General features: G+C 44.1%; 1 protein-coding gene across 4 annotated transcripts in view; it reads left to right on the forward strand.

The window, feature by feature from the left end:
- Nucleotides 1-1,916: 1,916 nt before the first annotated feature.
- Ssbp2 (single stranded DNA binding protein 2) overlaps nucleotides 1,917-16,075 on the forward strand; it is a 260,509-nt gene continuing 246,350 nt past the window's right edge. For 2 of the 4 annotated variants that reach the window (XM_036206881.1, XM_036206883.1), the window contains exon 1: nucleotides 1,917-2,076. In XM_036206881.1, the coding sequence (XP_036062774.1) occupies nucleotides 2,015-2,076 (62 nt within the window). In that variant the 5' untranslated portion in view covers nucleotides 1,917-2,014. The remainder of the gene's footprint in view (nucleotides 2,077-16,075) is intronic. The other 2 variants (XM_036206882.1, XM_036206884.1) reach the window with 1 other exon arrangement.

Here is a 16,075-nt window from a genome sequence, read left to right on the forward strand (position 1 = left end):
AGGGAGAACATGCAAGCCGTATCTCAGCCACCACTGTGGGCCATTTGAAACAGAAAGGGAAATTTTAGAGCTTGAAATGACAAATTATTTCTCTTTGGAAGTAATCTAGTTAAGCCTGTGCCACCTTTTATACTTTATATTACTTCTTTTATTGGCTTAATGATTGTTCCTTCTACTAGAAATGTATATTTTTGAAAACCATGTCTGCCCTCTATTATTTTTGTCAAGTTCATACCTTCTCTTTCCCTTTTTATAGTTTACTTCCCCCTTCATTTTCCTTAACAGCAGTGGAAGTCCGTCTTCACCCCCCCTCCTGTCTTTGATTGATGTTTGGTTGCCAACCCATTTTGATTCCCCACCTCTTCCCCACTGCCTGCCCTTCCTTAACCTTCTGCTTTATTTCTGTCCCCTGCTATCAGAGCTCACAAACTCCATTTCTTTCCTTTCCATCTCTCTCCGAATCTCCATATGCATTTTTATGATCCTACTGCTAAATGCTTAAAGCTGTGCGCAATAGAAAGGTAGGCTTCCTCATTTGAAAGCTATTTCCTTTCCCTTAGCATAACTGTTCCTCCTCCTCTATTCATCCTTTTCTGAGGTTTCCCTGTCCTACCCCAATGGCACCTCTCTTCCCCTGTCACCTCCCATTGGAAGCTCATCTCTTCTCCCAGCCCGATTTCCACCCTGTCTGATTTTACAGCCAAGGATCTCCGACAAAATAAAGGATGGAGTCTATCAGAAACCAGGTTGCGTGTGTCTGGAGAAACTTTTGCGCATTCACTGAAATGAGATTAGGGACTTGGATCCAAAAATATTCTCGGGGAGTTTTCAGCTCGGGCACAGCTTTGCCCACCTTGAGCTGTGCGGCCTGTTCTGCTGGGCCAGTACAGGGATGTCTTTCAGGGCCTTCTCTGCTCCCTTCCAGTGCAGGGGTCCAACTGAAATGACATTGCCCACCCAAACTATTGAAACAGGCCGAGGAGGAGAGCCTGCCTGGGCCGCGGGTCTGCCGCAGACCCGAGCCGAGTCCTGCCGAGGAAGGGGCCAAGGCCGTGGGCCGCCGTGGTCCCAGGACTCGGTCCCTTGGCCTCTTTGGGGTGTGGGGGTGCTCCCCTCTTAGAAAGGAGGCTGACCCTAGGCAGGGTGCTCCCTCGGGACGCAGGGCTCGGCCTCCCAGCCGGCCACACCGCCCGGGCGGGCACCGGGGCGTGGGGGTCCAATGCGTCCCGGGGGGAGAGAAGCAGAGCGGCTCGGTCCCTGGGTCGGAAGGTCGAGGGTTCCGAGCGAGCGCCTCCAGGCCTGCTGGCCCTCCCGGAGCGGGGCGCGGGGCGTGGGGCGCGGGGCACCCCGGAGAGTCGGGATGAGATCCATCGAGGGGGCCGGCGCGGGGTGTCAGGCCGCAGAGGAGCGGGAGAGCAGCCTGGAGGGGCCCCCCGGGGGCTGGGGCGGTGGGTCGGGTCTGTCTGAGGACTCGCCGGGCGCCCCGAAGTCTGGGGCCGCCGCGACTCCCGTTCCGCAGCGGCTGCCAGGCACTCCAGGCCGCACTTTCCCCTCCTCCCCGCGCCTTCTCTCCAGTGAGGAGCCGGGCGCGGGCGGCGCGGGGGGCGGGGCGGCGGCGGAGGGAACAGCCAGTTGTTTAAAATCCTTCTAGAGCAGTTTCTAATTCCCCCCTAGCGCCCGGGTTCGGGGGGGAGGGGGGGAAGGAGAGCGGGAGGGTTGGAGGGGTGGGGGGAGCGCGGCGGAGAGGGAAGGAGGGAGGGAGGGAGCCGGCGAGGGAGGGAAGGAGGGAGGAGACTGCCGCTCAGGCCGAGCCGCCGCCGCGCGCTCCGGCAGGCCGGAGGGAGGGGAGGCCTGTCAGTCTCGCGCGTTGCCAGGGCGAGGAGGGCGGAGCTCTGGCGTGGGGCGGCCAATGGTGGGGGTGGCTGCGTGGGTCGCCATGGGGACGGGGCTGTTCCCGGGGAGGCTGTGATGGGTTGACAGGTGCGTGACAGTGGGAGCTGCTCTCGGCACAAGCATGTACGGCAAAGGCAAGAGTAACAGCAGCGCCGTCCCGTCCGACAGCCAGGCCCGGGAGAAGTGAGTGTCTCCGCGCCGCAGCCAACCTCCCGCCGTCGCACGCGCGCACACTCGCGCACGCACTCCCCGGGAACCGCAGCTACACGGCCGCCCCGCCTGGGGTGGTGGTGGTGGCGGTGGTGGTGGTGGCGGCGGCGGCGGTGGTGGCGGTGGTGGTGTGTGTGTGTGTGTGTGTGTGTGTGTGTGTCGGGGGGAAGAGCCGGGGGAGGTGGATTGCCGGGGGAGGTGCGGGGCCCGGGGTGCGCGGCTCGGGGGAGCGGCCGCCTCCACGGGGAGCCCCCCGGCGGGTGGCCACGGACGGGCGGCGGGAGGGACGCGCGTGGCGGGGGGCGGCGGCGGGGATGGAAACTTGTTTGGGTGGTTGAGGGGCACCACCCGCCGCTTCACCTCCTCGCAAAGTAACTTTGGAGCCGTGGTCCAGGACGGCCGGGGCCGCTGCGCGCGGCGGGCCGGGGGTGGGGGCTGCCGGGCTGCTGGGGTCCGGCGGGGCCGCGGCGGGGGCCCCCGGAGCGTGGGGGGCAAGAGGAGAGGGCGGCGGGCCGGGCGCACGGCGGGCGGAAGCGGGGCCCCGCGGGGCGCGGAGGGCAAGTGCGGGCGTGGGCCGGGCGGGCGGGCGGGCTCAGGGACGCGGGTCCGCGGGTTCTCCGCGGCGCAGGCCGGGCGGGAGGCGGGCGATCGGGCGATCGGGCGGGCCCGGGGCGGCGGGGGAAGTTTGGGAGTGGGAGCGCCGAGTTCCCGGAGGAGAAAGTGTGCTGGCCCGCGCGGGGTCGGCCGCGGGAGCTCGGCGCTCCCTGCCTCCCGCGGCACACCGCCTCGGCGGCGGCGGCGGCCCCAGAACTTTTTGCGACTTGCCGTGTCCCCCGGGGGCGGTGGCCGCGGGCGCGGAGGGCAGGTCCCGTGGGCCGTGGCGGCGCCGCGAGGAGGGCTGGCCCGCGGCGTGGACGCGGCGCGGGTCGGAAGCGGGGCTGCGGCAGAGATGCTGGGCGCCAGCCGCTTGCCCGGGTCGTGGGAGATACAGGTGGTAACTTCGGTGGGAGCCGGGAGGACGCCCGAGAGCCCGGGGTGGCCACGGTCGCGGGCACGCTGCGAAGCAGGCTTGTTGGCGGCTCTTCTTGTTTGGTACTTGTTCCGGCGATTTGGTTGTTACTAAAATGAGAGCGAATAAAGTGACTGTGACACTGAGGAAGAGCCTTCTCTCCCCCAGCCCCCCCCCCACTCCCCTTTCCCTATGTGCAGATGTTCAGACCGATTCCCTGTAACTGGGTCTGCACCGAGGGTCAGGCTTATCCTTGTCTTTGAATACACGGTCTTACAGAGGGGGTGTAGGCTGGGGGAAAACAAGTCTTTCTCAGGTTCTTGGGGTCCCTTGCATCCAAAAATAGCTTCGTAAATAATGATCTAATGTGTAGGCTGCCGAGTTTCCCTCCTTGGCTTTAGGTAGGCAGTCTTACCCTTGAAAGTTTGTTGTGCCCTAGGGATGGGAACATTTTCTAATCTTCGTGTTGGCAGCAATACACACAATTCCCATAGGATTTAGAGGTGGCAGGCCTTGATGTAGGAAAACAAAACACAACAACAACAACAAAAAAATTAATGGAGAGATGCTGTTGGTTCCTCCACCCCTGATATTTTTAAGATCTTGCTGTGACAAGGAATGTATAAAATACGTGGTATTATTGCCTGGTTAAGAAACTGCAGTTTACTGGATTTGGAGTTCTAAAATACTAGTTTGTGCTTATTAATCATTTCTTTGGCTGGAATATATCTGATACAAACATCCGAAGGAGGATGCTTTAGTGGTAAAGTACCTGGATTTCACATGAGTGAAGGACTTGTTGTGATGTATTGAAAACATAATCTTACTGGGGGGTTAGTATTAATTTTGGTATTAAAGTAACTCGGGTTTTAGCTGGACTCCCAGGAATGGCTGATAGGCAGCTGAGTCGATTCTATAGTCTTGTGATTTAAAAACAAATAAATAAAATAAAATTGTTTTCTAATGCTGAGCCAAGGAAGTTAGACTTGGTATGTTTGGTCTTCTCCAGTGCCAGTTCTGTGATCTGTCAGAAAACAAGTAATTGCCACTCATGTTCTCAGATGGCCAGACTGAACACCAAGAAACGCCAACTCTAAGGAGCAAAGTAATGAGGCTCTGCTAGATGGTGCTGTTTGATTTAAATATATTTCTTCATTTATTACAATTGGCAATAGGAATTCTTAACTGGCTTTGCCTTATGGACTAGATAGCTGAAGAGGCCACCTTTGGTGAATTGACAGTGGCTGTTCTGGGCGTTTCTGCGTTCATCTCTAGCAGATCAAAGACAAACACTGAAGAACATCCCATTTTCATAGAATAAATACCATTTTGATGGGAGAGCTGATCTGATCACTATTGTCTCTGTGTGTTTACTGATTCTAGAGGATAGGAAACTTGAAGTTGTCGTTAAAGGTATGGCAACAGACTTTTGTTTTTAATTTTTTAAGGTAGTAGATTTTAAGAGGTAACTGAGGAACAAAGAATTCTCTAGTAACCAACTTAAGACTGTTCCAATCTTAAAAATCACAATCACAAATAATTTATATTTTAATAATAACTACCTGTGCATTTTTATAAAACTTCTGAAAAATTGAATTGTGAATAATGGCAAACATGAAGTAAACATATTAGCTGTATAATTAAGAATTGTTGTCTCACACAGCTTAATAATGGAGAGCTGACAAGCACTGACCTGTGTCAAATCTGCTTTCTCTTGCAGTTAGAAGCCACCATATAAAATACTTGAAATTATTTTGTGGCTTGTAGGGTTTCTAAAATTTGTTTTTTGATTCTGATCATAAAATTGGCGAGGGTCAGGTTAATTGTGTATTTTGTTGTTTTTCCAAACAAACAGATCAAGCCTACTCAAAGGTTTCAGTAGGTTTAATTAGAGAGAATGATTGAACAACCCTGGAGGAAGGTGGGATGTTTGCATAGAAATTTTAATTCTGATCCTGTTAGATTATTGCCACTAGCTTTAGTACTTCCTTGCAGCACTGACCAAAATGATAATTAAATAATTGTGTAATTAGTTGTTTCTATTTCGCTTTCTCTGTAATGTACAATAGTTTTTAATTTCTTCTCTAAGCTCTTTTTGGCATTAAGAACCCTGTCTTCTAATACTGGAAGCACCAATTTCTTGCTGATGAATAAATAGATCAGACTTAAAGGAATCTTTCCAATGGGAAGAGTTTTCACTGTAAGGACATACAAGGTTGAGTTCCATATTCTTTAGCCTTGTTTTGTTTCAAAAATACCCTGAAACAAGAATCCAACACAAGTAGCTGTGGCTTTTTGCCATTGTGTGTACCATTACACAATGTTGAGAGTTTCATGTTTATTTTCTCTTTATTCACATTTCTTCTTGTTCTTCCAATAATTCTGATGTATAGGTAGTTTTTCCCTCCTCCACAGAAGTGACTAGACAGAACCCTTTCTGATTAAGTAGCTACCCAGGGATAAGATACTGAAAATTGGGAAGTTGTGTTTGGAACAAAGATTTCTCCAACTTTGGCACTTGTTACTGGAACTGAAAGACACACATTCGGTGACCAGGTATTCACTGTCTGGAGGGTGTCTCCGATTTAGGAGACAGTGTTATATAATCAGAAGAGAGTCAAGATTTGATCAGCTGTGCAGTCGTAACCATTGCGGTACACCTGTACTTAGAACTGTCCATGTTGGCAGGTCGAAGATGTGTGTGAGGTGTGGGAGAAGGCACAGAAAATTTAGGGTGGAAGTTGGAAACCTAAATAAAGAAGAATCCTTTTTCCTTCAGATTTTCCTTCTAGAAATTTTGTTTGATCACTGACAATTTTAAATTAAATATAATAGTTGTGAGCAGTTTCTATCTGAAATGTGTTTAACTTTAAACCATACTACCAAGGAAAATAGTGATGAACTTAAATACTGATACTATTTTTGTTTTGTTTTTGTGTTTTGAGGTAGGGTCTCATGTAGCCCAGCTTAGCCTCAAACTCCCTATGTAGCAAGGATGACCTTGAACTTCTCACCCTCCTGCCTCCACCTCACAAGTACTGGAATTATAGGTGTGTACTACCACACCTGTTTTTTATGTGGCCTCCGGGTTGAACCCAAGGTTAGGCAGGCAATCTACCAACTGAGCTACATCCTCAACTCCTAATTTGTTAACATTCTCTTACAGTACTGGCGCAAGAATTTGGTAGGGATTGGAGACACGAGAGGTACATAGTAAACAGTGACACTTGCAAAGTATTTTCCAAACAAATTAAATTATAACATGGGACACTTAAAAGTAGCTTTGATGTTTAGATGTTGGTTCTTATAGTTGAAAATTTCAAAAAAAAATTACCATAGGCTGCTTTTAAATGGCTACAATGTGAAGAACATTTAAATGCTACTAAGTATGAGTTTTTAGGGATTAGTATCTGCTGCCTGTCACCTTATCATTAAAACATCCTTACCAAGCAAAAATTACAAGTCTTCATTTTATTTAATTTTTTTTATGAAGAAAATAAGGCAGGTGAAGTAATACAGATCTCTTTAGAAACTTGTTTGATGAACGGTTGATAAAATTTAAGATTTCTATCTAGTTTATTTCTTTTGCGGAAGCGCTGGAGGTCAAATTTATGGCCTTGTGCAGGCAAAGTACACACTCTCCACTGGTGACACCCCAACACACAGGATTTCTAGGACCAGTGAGAGCTCTTTATGGGAACAAAAGATACCAACTCTCCTTCCAGTTTCCAAGATGTTTCTCTAGAAAACTGAGTAATTTGGATCTGAAATGTAATCTTAGCTGTGAGAACCTTTTCTTTTGATTGATATCTTTTATTTTAGGTCAATAATAAAATCCTCTCCCTCCCTCCCCCCGAATTTGAAAGGAATGACTCTTAAGAAAGAAGTTGATAGTCAGTTACAAGATCTCATATTAACTCTGGCTGGCTTAGAACTCACTGTAGACCACCTGACCTCAAAGTCAGAGATCCCCCTGCCTCTGTAGCCCAAGTGCTGCGATTAAAGGTGAGCACCACCATGTCTGGCAAGTATTAGTATTTTATGTAGAGATTTATTGTTATTCTTAGAGATAATATTAGAAATACTGTATACTTTAAGAGCTATCAAAAAACATAAAAGGTTTGTTTTCATACTTTAAAAGCCACTTTGCCCATAAAACCAATTCAGAATGAAGAGAAAGATCATTACATTTTAGTCTGTAGCAGCACACCAAATGTAGCTTACATCTCCAGTAACAGGAGTGTGTTGTTGAAAATTAGACTATACTCTGGAGCAGGGACTGGATGCCCAGGTGGAGGCTGATTTCCAGTTCATCCCTGTAGTTTATAGCTCCAAGTAAAATGTGAATTTAGAGTCTTCCTTTTTAGAAGCATGGAGATCATAACCATATATTAGTGTTAGAACATAGGATTAGGACCCGACTTTAAAACTATGAGACTATTTTGAGGCATATGTGGTTTTAAAACATGCATAGTTACAGTTGTGTTTTGGCATACATGGGATGTTCTCTACTACCGTGCATTATTGCTTTGACACCACTGTGAGAAAGACATTAAGTATTTGTATGTTAGTGACATTGTTTACTAACAGTTAATCGTTGGTAAACATATGCTAAACATTTAAATTTATCAAGAGCATATTAAAAAACAGATTAAAATTCCAGATTTGGAATAATGGAATATGTATTTGTTAATTTTGGAAGATAGTTTTTAGATAAAAATTAATTGAAAATATTTACATTTCTAAGAGTGCTTATCAGATTTTGTATGTATTGTTATATACATAATGACTATTTATATAAGACATTATATAACTTAATGGCATGATGGATTTACTTGACTACTACACCGAACTGCATATATACTAAAAAGGTAGTATGGGACAAAAGTGGCAGCTGCCATGGTCTCTTAGCAGAAACTCTTCTTGTCTTCCCACGCTGTCAGTCTTATGAACTGCATGAGGGTACTGCAGAGTAGGCACAGTGGGCCACAAGAACAAGAAGAGTTTCCATGAAGGTTTCGATTCGGTATTGACTGCGATGGATGAATGGTGATTCTTGTCGGAGTAAGTTAATAGCTAAAGGATTCTAAGTAGTGGAGATATTCATATTTTCAGCTAGGTACAAGAGCAGACATTTATCTGAACCAGCCTAAACAGTCCTGATTCAGTGGCGGCAGAATACCTGTATTATCGTCACCTGTCTGTTTCTGTGTCATCTATATTTAATCTTCTTAGCCCTCTCTTCACCTTTTAAAAGACAGACACCAGCTGACATCATTGTCTGGTAATGATAGAACTCATATCTTACTGTAAGAACTCTGATGCTTCTACTTCATTCAGGACCCCACCATGCAATGATGAGTCAGTTTGACATTTTACATCACCATTCAATTACAGAGAGCTCGAACCAATGATCTGGGCAAGATAGTATTTTTATAGTCTGTATTATTTATTTGTGCTTTATAGGCATGATAAAAAAAAGTTCAGCGTTGTCTAAACTGTAGAAACTGAAGCATGGCACTTTGTTTCCTAATTTTAAATGTTTTGTAGTTGTATCTATTGAAGAGTATAGTGTTCATTACTAATACAGTTTTAATTTTAATTCATTGTTAAAATCAAGCCACATTAAAATACTAATGAAATGTTTGTGAAGAAAGGCAAGAATAAAATATGAAAGTTGTCCATTTAAGTTAGGAGAGTTGGTGCCCCAAAAGGCTGGCCTCTGAAACTCAAGGCCACTTTTGTAAGTGACCTGATTCTTGCCTGTCCTCTAGTTTACCTACTTTAAATCTGAGATTAAAAAAAAAAAAAAAAAAAAAAAAGGCAAAAACCCAAATCTTAAGTAAATGATTGCTGTATAATAATTTATCTCACATAAAATTAAAATGAACTTTCTGCAAAAGCATAAACATAGACCATTCATAGTTTTGTCTAAGAAAGTTACTGCTTAATTGCAACAAGCCAGCAATGCTCTGGTCTGAGTCTTTGGTTTGCATTTGGCCCTTATATATTCTGTTTAACCCTGGAAAATCCCATAGGCTGTGTGTGGTACTTCTTAATGAAACAAGAGAAACTTAACAGTTTACAATGTTTCTGACTCTAAGTATCAAAACTGGACTTAGAAAATGGCTTAATTAATCTGGTTTAAAACTCAATCCCCTGTCCCACAGCATCTGCAGTAGTCATTCAGAGTTGATGGAGTCAATCAAGAGTATGACAGTTCAGGACCAGCTTTTCTGCCATGCCTGTAGTGTTTCTGTCATGGATGTAATAGGTCTGTCCTAGGTGCCCAGCATTACTTCTTCTAAAAAGTAAAAGACAGGAGAAGGTAGGATTTTTCCTGTCTGTTTCATCGGGAGGAAGGAAACACCTTGTGAATTGGGAGATTCCTGTAATGCCGTATTAGAAAATGTAAAATCCTTCCTCTGACGCAGTTGGTGATAAAGATAATAGTCGTGGTGTAACTGGCTTAAACCAGTCCTTGTTCACTCTGAGCTAGAATATCCCTCCCTCCTCCCTGACTACCTAAACACAGCAAGGAAGAAGCTGAGGCTGATACAGAAGGTAAAACAAGGCTTGCTTTCGTGGAACGGTGAAGTTTGTTGGAGTCATGTGTACTAATAAGTAAATAAACAAATGTACTAGGCAATTTTTGGACAGTTATATTGGCCATAAAAGTAATAAATTTGGGGTTGTAATAGAGAATGACCGGAAAGCTGTATTAGATTAGGCAGCCACAGAGGAAGCTTCTTGGAGGAGAAGACATTTAGACAGAGACCTGAGTAATTAATACTGAAAGAAACAGTTAGGGCGGCAGGATTTCAGTCAGGTCTGAACTACCGTTAAGGAAATGTGTCTGCATAATTGTTCAACGATGTGTGAAACATGAGTGAAGGTAGGAATAAAAAATGTGTGCTTAGCTGGTTTTCTGTTTTTGCTGAGGAACTGGGATGTGAGTCCAGTTGTTACAGTCTTCCTAGGTAGTAGGGGGAGGATCTCTAACTCCCAAACCCTGGGGGCACAGTTGTTCTAAGGAGAACATGAAAGCTTCTATAATGGTGTTGCTGAGAGGAAGAGCTCAGGTTGGGGTTGGGGACTAGCTCAGTCTGTCAAGTCCTTGCCATGCAAACGCGAGGCCCAGCATTATATCCCGGTACTGATGCAGAAGAGCTGGGTCTGCTGGCATGCTTGTAATCCCTGTGCTGGGAGGAGAGACACTCAGATCTTTGAGCTCTCTGGCCAGCCAGCCTAGCCTACGCAGGGAGCTGTAGGCCAGTGAGCAACCCTGCCTCCAAAAACAAGGTAGACAGCACCCTTTGAGGAATGGCACCGAATTCACCCTCCAGCTGCCACATTTACATGTGTACACACATGCACATAGGCCCCCACAAATATGTACACACATATCACATACACAGAAAGACATAGGTTAGTGAACACTTAGAGCTGTTTGGTTAACCATAGATGGTACAGTTGGTACAGTTACTTCTAACCTTCCAGATAACTTTGGATGATTTTGTAATAACCCTCATTGACCATTTTTGTTTCAAAATGAATATATGCGTTCTGTTTAGCTTAACGTTGTATTTTTCAGTTATATAGGACATTACATGAGGACAGATGGCTTGTTAACCAATGCTTTCCCACTGCTCACTTAGCACAGTGCTTGGGTTTATTATATTTGTGGCATAAATGAATTAAAGATGCAATCAACTTCATATATATATATACATATATATATATATATATGTATATATATATATATTCCACCATTGTGTCACTATATCTACCTCATATTCTTCCCAATACTTTCAGTTTTTGGAACTAAAATTATATAATTTTTAAAGATTAAAAAATATATAGGTATAAAGTAGTCCTTTTTGAATTTCAGAGCTGGGGATATTACCTATGTATAATGAGTATGTGTAAATATTTTCATAGAAAATTTGACAATCTATGCAATAAAAATGTAATAAGTTGTGTTTCATATTTTGATATATACTATATATATTTTAATATACTTTAAGTTTCCATTGATTGTCAAAGGTTTATAAATGAAAATTAATTTAGCTAGGATACTATAATGTGTAGCAGAGCTAAGCCATATTTAATCCACATATTTTTATTTTTTAACTAGCATGCACAAGCTGAGCCATAATTTGGATGTTTTGGTTCTTTTCACTGGAAGTTAGCTGCTCCTTTGAACAGGAGATAGTGGAGCTTCAACTGTTAGTTTGATCAGATATTAGTTCCAACTTTAAGATATGAGTTACAAAGACTTTGATTAAAAGAAAAATACATATTGAAGTCAAAGTATGTTAAACACAATTTTACACAGTTACATAGTGCCCAAAGTATCGTGTCATGAATAAAATGAACAAATCTAATTTAAATTCATTTGAAGAATATTTTTTACATACTATATATTTTGATGATACTCTTTTCATCCCTTACTTAACTCCTCCAGATCCTCCCCACCTCCCTATCCACTCACTTCATTTTCACTCTCTCTCAGAAAGCATAAAACAACAAAACCATGAAGCTTTAAACAAACAAAAATCAGTAAGAGAAAAAAATATAAACCAATAAGCACACAGATACAAAGTAAAGAGTCTATTTTATGTTGGCCAAGTACTCCTGTGCCTGGGCCCTGCCCTGGAGCTTGGTTAAAATATACCCAGTTACACACTTGGAGAAAACTAAGTTTTCCCTTTGCCAGTGGATATCACTTCCAAATAGCTTCTTGGTTAGGGGGTGGGGCTTTGTGTCTACTTCCCGTTTACTACCTGGGATTTTGTCTGGTGTGAACTTGTGCTGGTCTTGGGCATGCATCACAGTCTCTGTGAGTTTGTATGTGTATTAGTCCTGTGGGGTCTGGAAGATGCTATTTCCTCAGTATCACCTTCCACCTCTGCCTCTCAAAGTTTTTCTGCCTCTTCTGCATAGATCCCTGAGTCTGAGGAGGGGTGTTGGTAAAGACATCCCACTGAGAGCTGACCACTCCGAAGTCTTTCACTTTTTTCACATTGTTCAGTAGAGGGTCTCAGTGTTAATTACCATCTGCTACAGGATGAAGATTCTCTGATGAGCATTGACTGATGCACTGATGTATGGATATAGCAGTATGTCATTAGTTGTTATTATTATTATTGCTGTTTCTTTAGGGGAATAAGAGCATTAGGTGTTCCCCTAGGCCCATGACCTTTATTGTCTCAGGTTTTGGCCATTTTAGCAGTGTTAGATGTGGGTTCCATCTCATGGAATGGGTCTTAAACCCAGTCAGAAGGTGGTGGGTTACTCTCACAACAACTGTACCACTATTGCATCAGTACATTGTGCAGGCAGGTCAGATTTGTAGGTTGTGGAGTTTGTAGCTGTGGTATTGATGATTACTTTTCTCAGCTGGTAACATGCAAAGTATCTCCTAGCACCATGGATGCTAATAAGGAGGGGTGAAGCTTCTAGTTTGGCCCTAGCTCAACGTCTTCATTCTCTATGATATAAGTAAGTGGTGTCTTGAGCACCAGGGGCTTATTCTCAGGTTGTAGAGGGTAACCAATAGCTTTGGTAAATAGCCTGTGATATTTAGGGAGTATCTATAGAAACCCACAAATCTGATTTTTATTTGAAGTTTTTATACTTGTCTTATTTTATTTTTTTCATTTTACCACAGATCTTTCTCTTTCTTCCTCCCACCTCTCAACCTTCCCTCCATTCCCTTCTCTGATAAGGTAAGGCCTCCATGGGGAGTCAGCAGAGCCTGGTACATTCAATTGAGGCAGGTCCAAGCTTCTCCCTGCATCAAGGCTGTGCAAGGTAGTAGGCTCCAAAAAGCCAGCTCATGCACCAGGGATGGATCCTGATCCTACTGCCAGGGGTTCCCTTAAGCAGATCAAGCTACACAACTGTCTCCCATATGCAGAGGGCCTAGTCCAGTCCCATGGAGGCTCCACAGCTGTTGTTCTAAAGTTCACGAGTTCCCACTAGCTTGGTTTGGTTGTCTCTGTAGGTTTCCCCATCATGATCTTGATGTCCCTTGCTCGTAGAATCCCTCCTCTCTCTTTGACTGGTCTTCTGGAGCTCGGCCTGGTGCTGGGCTGTGGATCTCTGCATCTGCTTCCATCAGTTACTGGATGAAGGCTCTGTGATGACAGCTAGGGTAGTCACCGATCAGATTACTGAGATAGGCCAGATGGATTGATGGAGTCGGGATTCACAGTAGTTTAGACCCTCTTGTATGTTTTTGTTTTCTGAGATAGGGCATTGCCATATGGCTCATGTTAGACTTGAACTTAGTGTTTTTTTCTGTGTCAGCATCTCAAATTCAGAATCATAGGTGTGTGTACTAAATCTGTTCAGTTTTGGATTTCTAGTTTATGAAGGCATGGGCAGTTTTTGTCAATGAACTCCTACCCATTCATTTGCTTGTTTTCTGGAGAGTTAAACACTGGGTAGGAGAGGGAAGTTCTCCTCTCCTACTCCGTGCTGTGTTAGTTTTTTTAGGTTTGTTCATTGTTTGGGGGAGTCAAGCCAAGGTTACCTGGCCCTTTGCAGTTGAGCACAGAATCAGGTGGAAAAGGTTCTTTACCTTAGCTTGGAAAGGAAATGAGATGAGGAAGACTTGGGTCCTGGGTAGAACCTCTAAGGCACACTCACAGCTCCCCTTCTTCAGCACGCTCTGCTTCCTAAAGTTCCCAGACCGCTTGGAGCAGTGCCACCAGCTGCTGACCAAGTGTTCACCATGTGAGCCTGTGGAAACGTGTAGTTAGAGTTTTCCTGCCTGGCCCAGTCAGGACAAATCTCTCTTACCCGCCAGTCCCACAGTCGCTCAGACCCAACCAAGTAAGCACACAGAAACTCACATTGTTTAGAAACTGTATGGCTGTGGCAGGCTTCTTGTTATCTACTTTTTCTATCTTAAATTAACCCATTTCTGCTTACCTATACTTTGCCACATGGCTTATGGCTTACCAGTATCTTTACATGTTGCTTTTCATGGCGGCGGCTGGCGGTGTCTCTCCCCAGCCTTCTACTTCCCAGAATTCTCCTCTCTCTTGTCCCGCCTATACTTCCTGCCTGGTCACTGGCCAATCAGAACTTTATTTACACAGAGCAATATCCACAGCACTTCCCCTTTTCTTTTTTTTTTAAGGAAGGTTTTAACTTTTACATAGTACAATTACATATAACAAAACAATTATCAAGCAAGAATTACAGTTATAATATTAAAGAAGATATCCTATCTAATATTTGTGAGTCTAAGGTTTTATATCTAACTTATCTTTTATCATAACTGAGGAAATTATAACTATCTAGTCTTCAACCACATCAAAGACCTCAGAAGGATATAATATTACCTGAGAACCGGGAGAAGGATGTAAGCATTTTTCAGGAGTCTTGCAAGAGTAGACAGAGACAGCTGGCAGCCTGGACAGTCACCTAATGTTCCTTTGTAAAGTTGGGGCATCTGTCTTCAGCCCACAGGGCTAGAGTCTCTTGGTCACTTCTCTCAGTGTCCTGTAGAATGTCTGGCTGTTTCCTCTGCGAAGCAGGAACCTGAAGGACCATTTTGTCAAGCAAAGTTTAGTGGTCACCTTTCTATGGGTCCTGCATGTCCAGTCGATCAAGCAGTCCAGGCAAGAACAGTTTCTAGCCCAAATGGCTATGTTTGCCAAGGTGAAGATAAGATATGAAGTGTTTTCAATGCCCATCTTCCTCTCTGAAGCAAATCGGTGCTGCCAGGAGCAGACATGTCTCACTGTCCAGAAAGTCTAAATTTTAAAAATATTTTAAATGCCATATTCTGTAGGTCTTTGAAGTATTTGAAGATTACCTATCTATCTGAAATATCTCTGTGTATACCTAGAAGACCTAACTAACATGGCTACGAGTATGATTATCATAGATGACTAATTATCAATCTATTTTTAATTATCCATTACAATTTTAAATGAGCTATATAAACATAATACCTTAAACAAGAGTAGAAATATACACACAATATAACAAAATTAACTAAGTTTGTATCAATAGACTAAAATCTAAACCAATGTAAAACATTTTAAACAAGTTGTTGCTCTTTAGAAGTAAGTTCCCTAATCTACCCTTTCATCCTATTATATCTATAACATATCCCCCTTTCTCCTTTAGAAAACGTTTCATGATCACAGTATAACACACACCGCTCTCTACAAAAGGAAGGGAAAGTCTTCAGTATAAGTGATGGGTAGTCTCCTCTGCTATGGTAGAATGTGTACAACCCGAAATCTGCCATTCTCACTAGTTATTGGTACGCTGTTCTGTCGGTTTTTCATCTTCATGTTGGTGTGTGGTCCCACCATGTTCAGAACTTTTTCATCTTCCAGAGCTGAAACTCTATAACCATGAAACAATGACTTCCTACTGGCCTTTCCTCTCAGCATGAGAGGAAATACCGCCATGTATTTTTCTGTCTTTAAGAACCTGGCTGTTCTTGGAGCCTCAGTACATGGACTCAACAGTATTTGTATTTGGCTTCTTTCTTGCTTAATCCTTACAGCAACTCAAACAGTAAATATATTTCTGATTTTAAACTGGGGAAACTGAGTTTCGGGGTGTGTTTATATGCTCTCCAAGGAAACTTGGTGCATTGTGTTGCTCATTTTAACCGTTTTTACTCTGTATGTTTCTTTGTTTGACCCAGGAAAGGGGAAAGAAAATGTGAGTGATGTGGGGGTGGGGTGGGAAGTGGGAGAATGCTTGACTTGTTCTGTTGGTACATATCCGCAGTTTGCAGTTGGAATGGGACCTAACAGAAAATGTAGGAGAGGTTAAAGAAAAATGAGAAGCAGTTTACACCTGCTAAAGGGTGGGTAGAATCACACGGACCACAAATAGCTCCATATCCTTTAGCTGGTATTGGAGGCTTACCATCTGGGATATAAATGCTTATATAAAGGAAGATACTTATGAGGAGCTCAGGCT

The sequence above is a fragment of the Onychomys torridus genome, chromosome 15 (genome assembly GCF_903995425.1).
Source record: "Onychomys torridus chromosome 15, mOncTor1.1, whole genome shotgun sequence".
In the NCBI taxonomy this organism is placed as follows: Eukaryota; Metazoa; Chordata; class Mammalia; order Rodentia; family Cricetidae; genus Onychomys; species Onychomys torridus.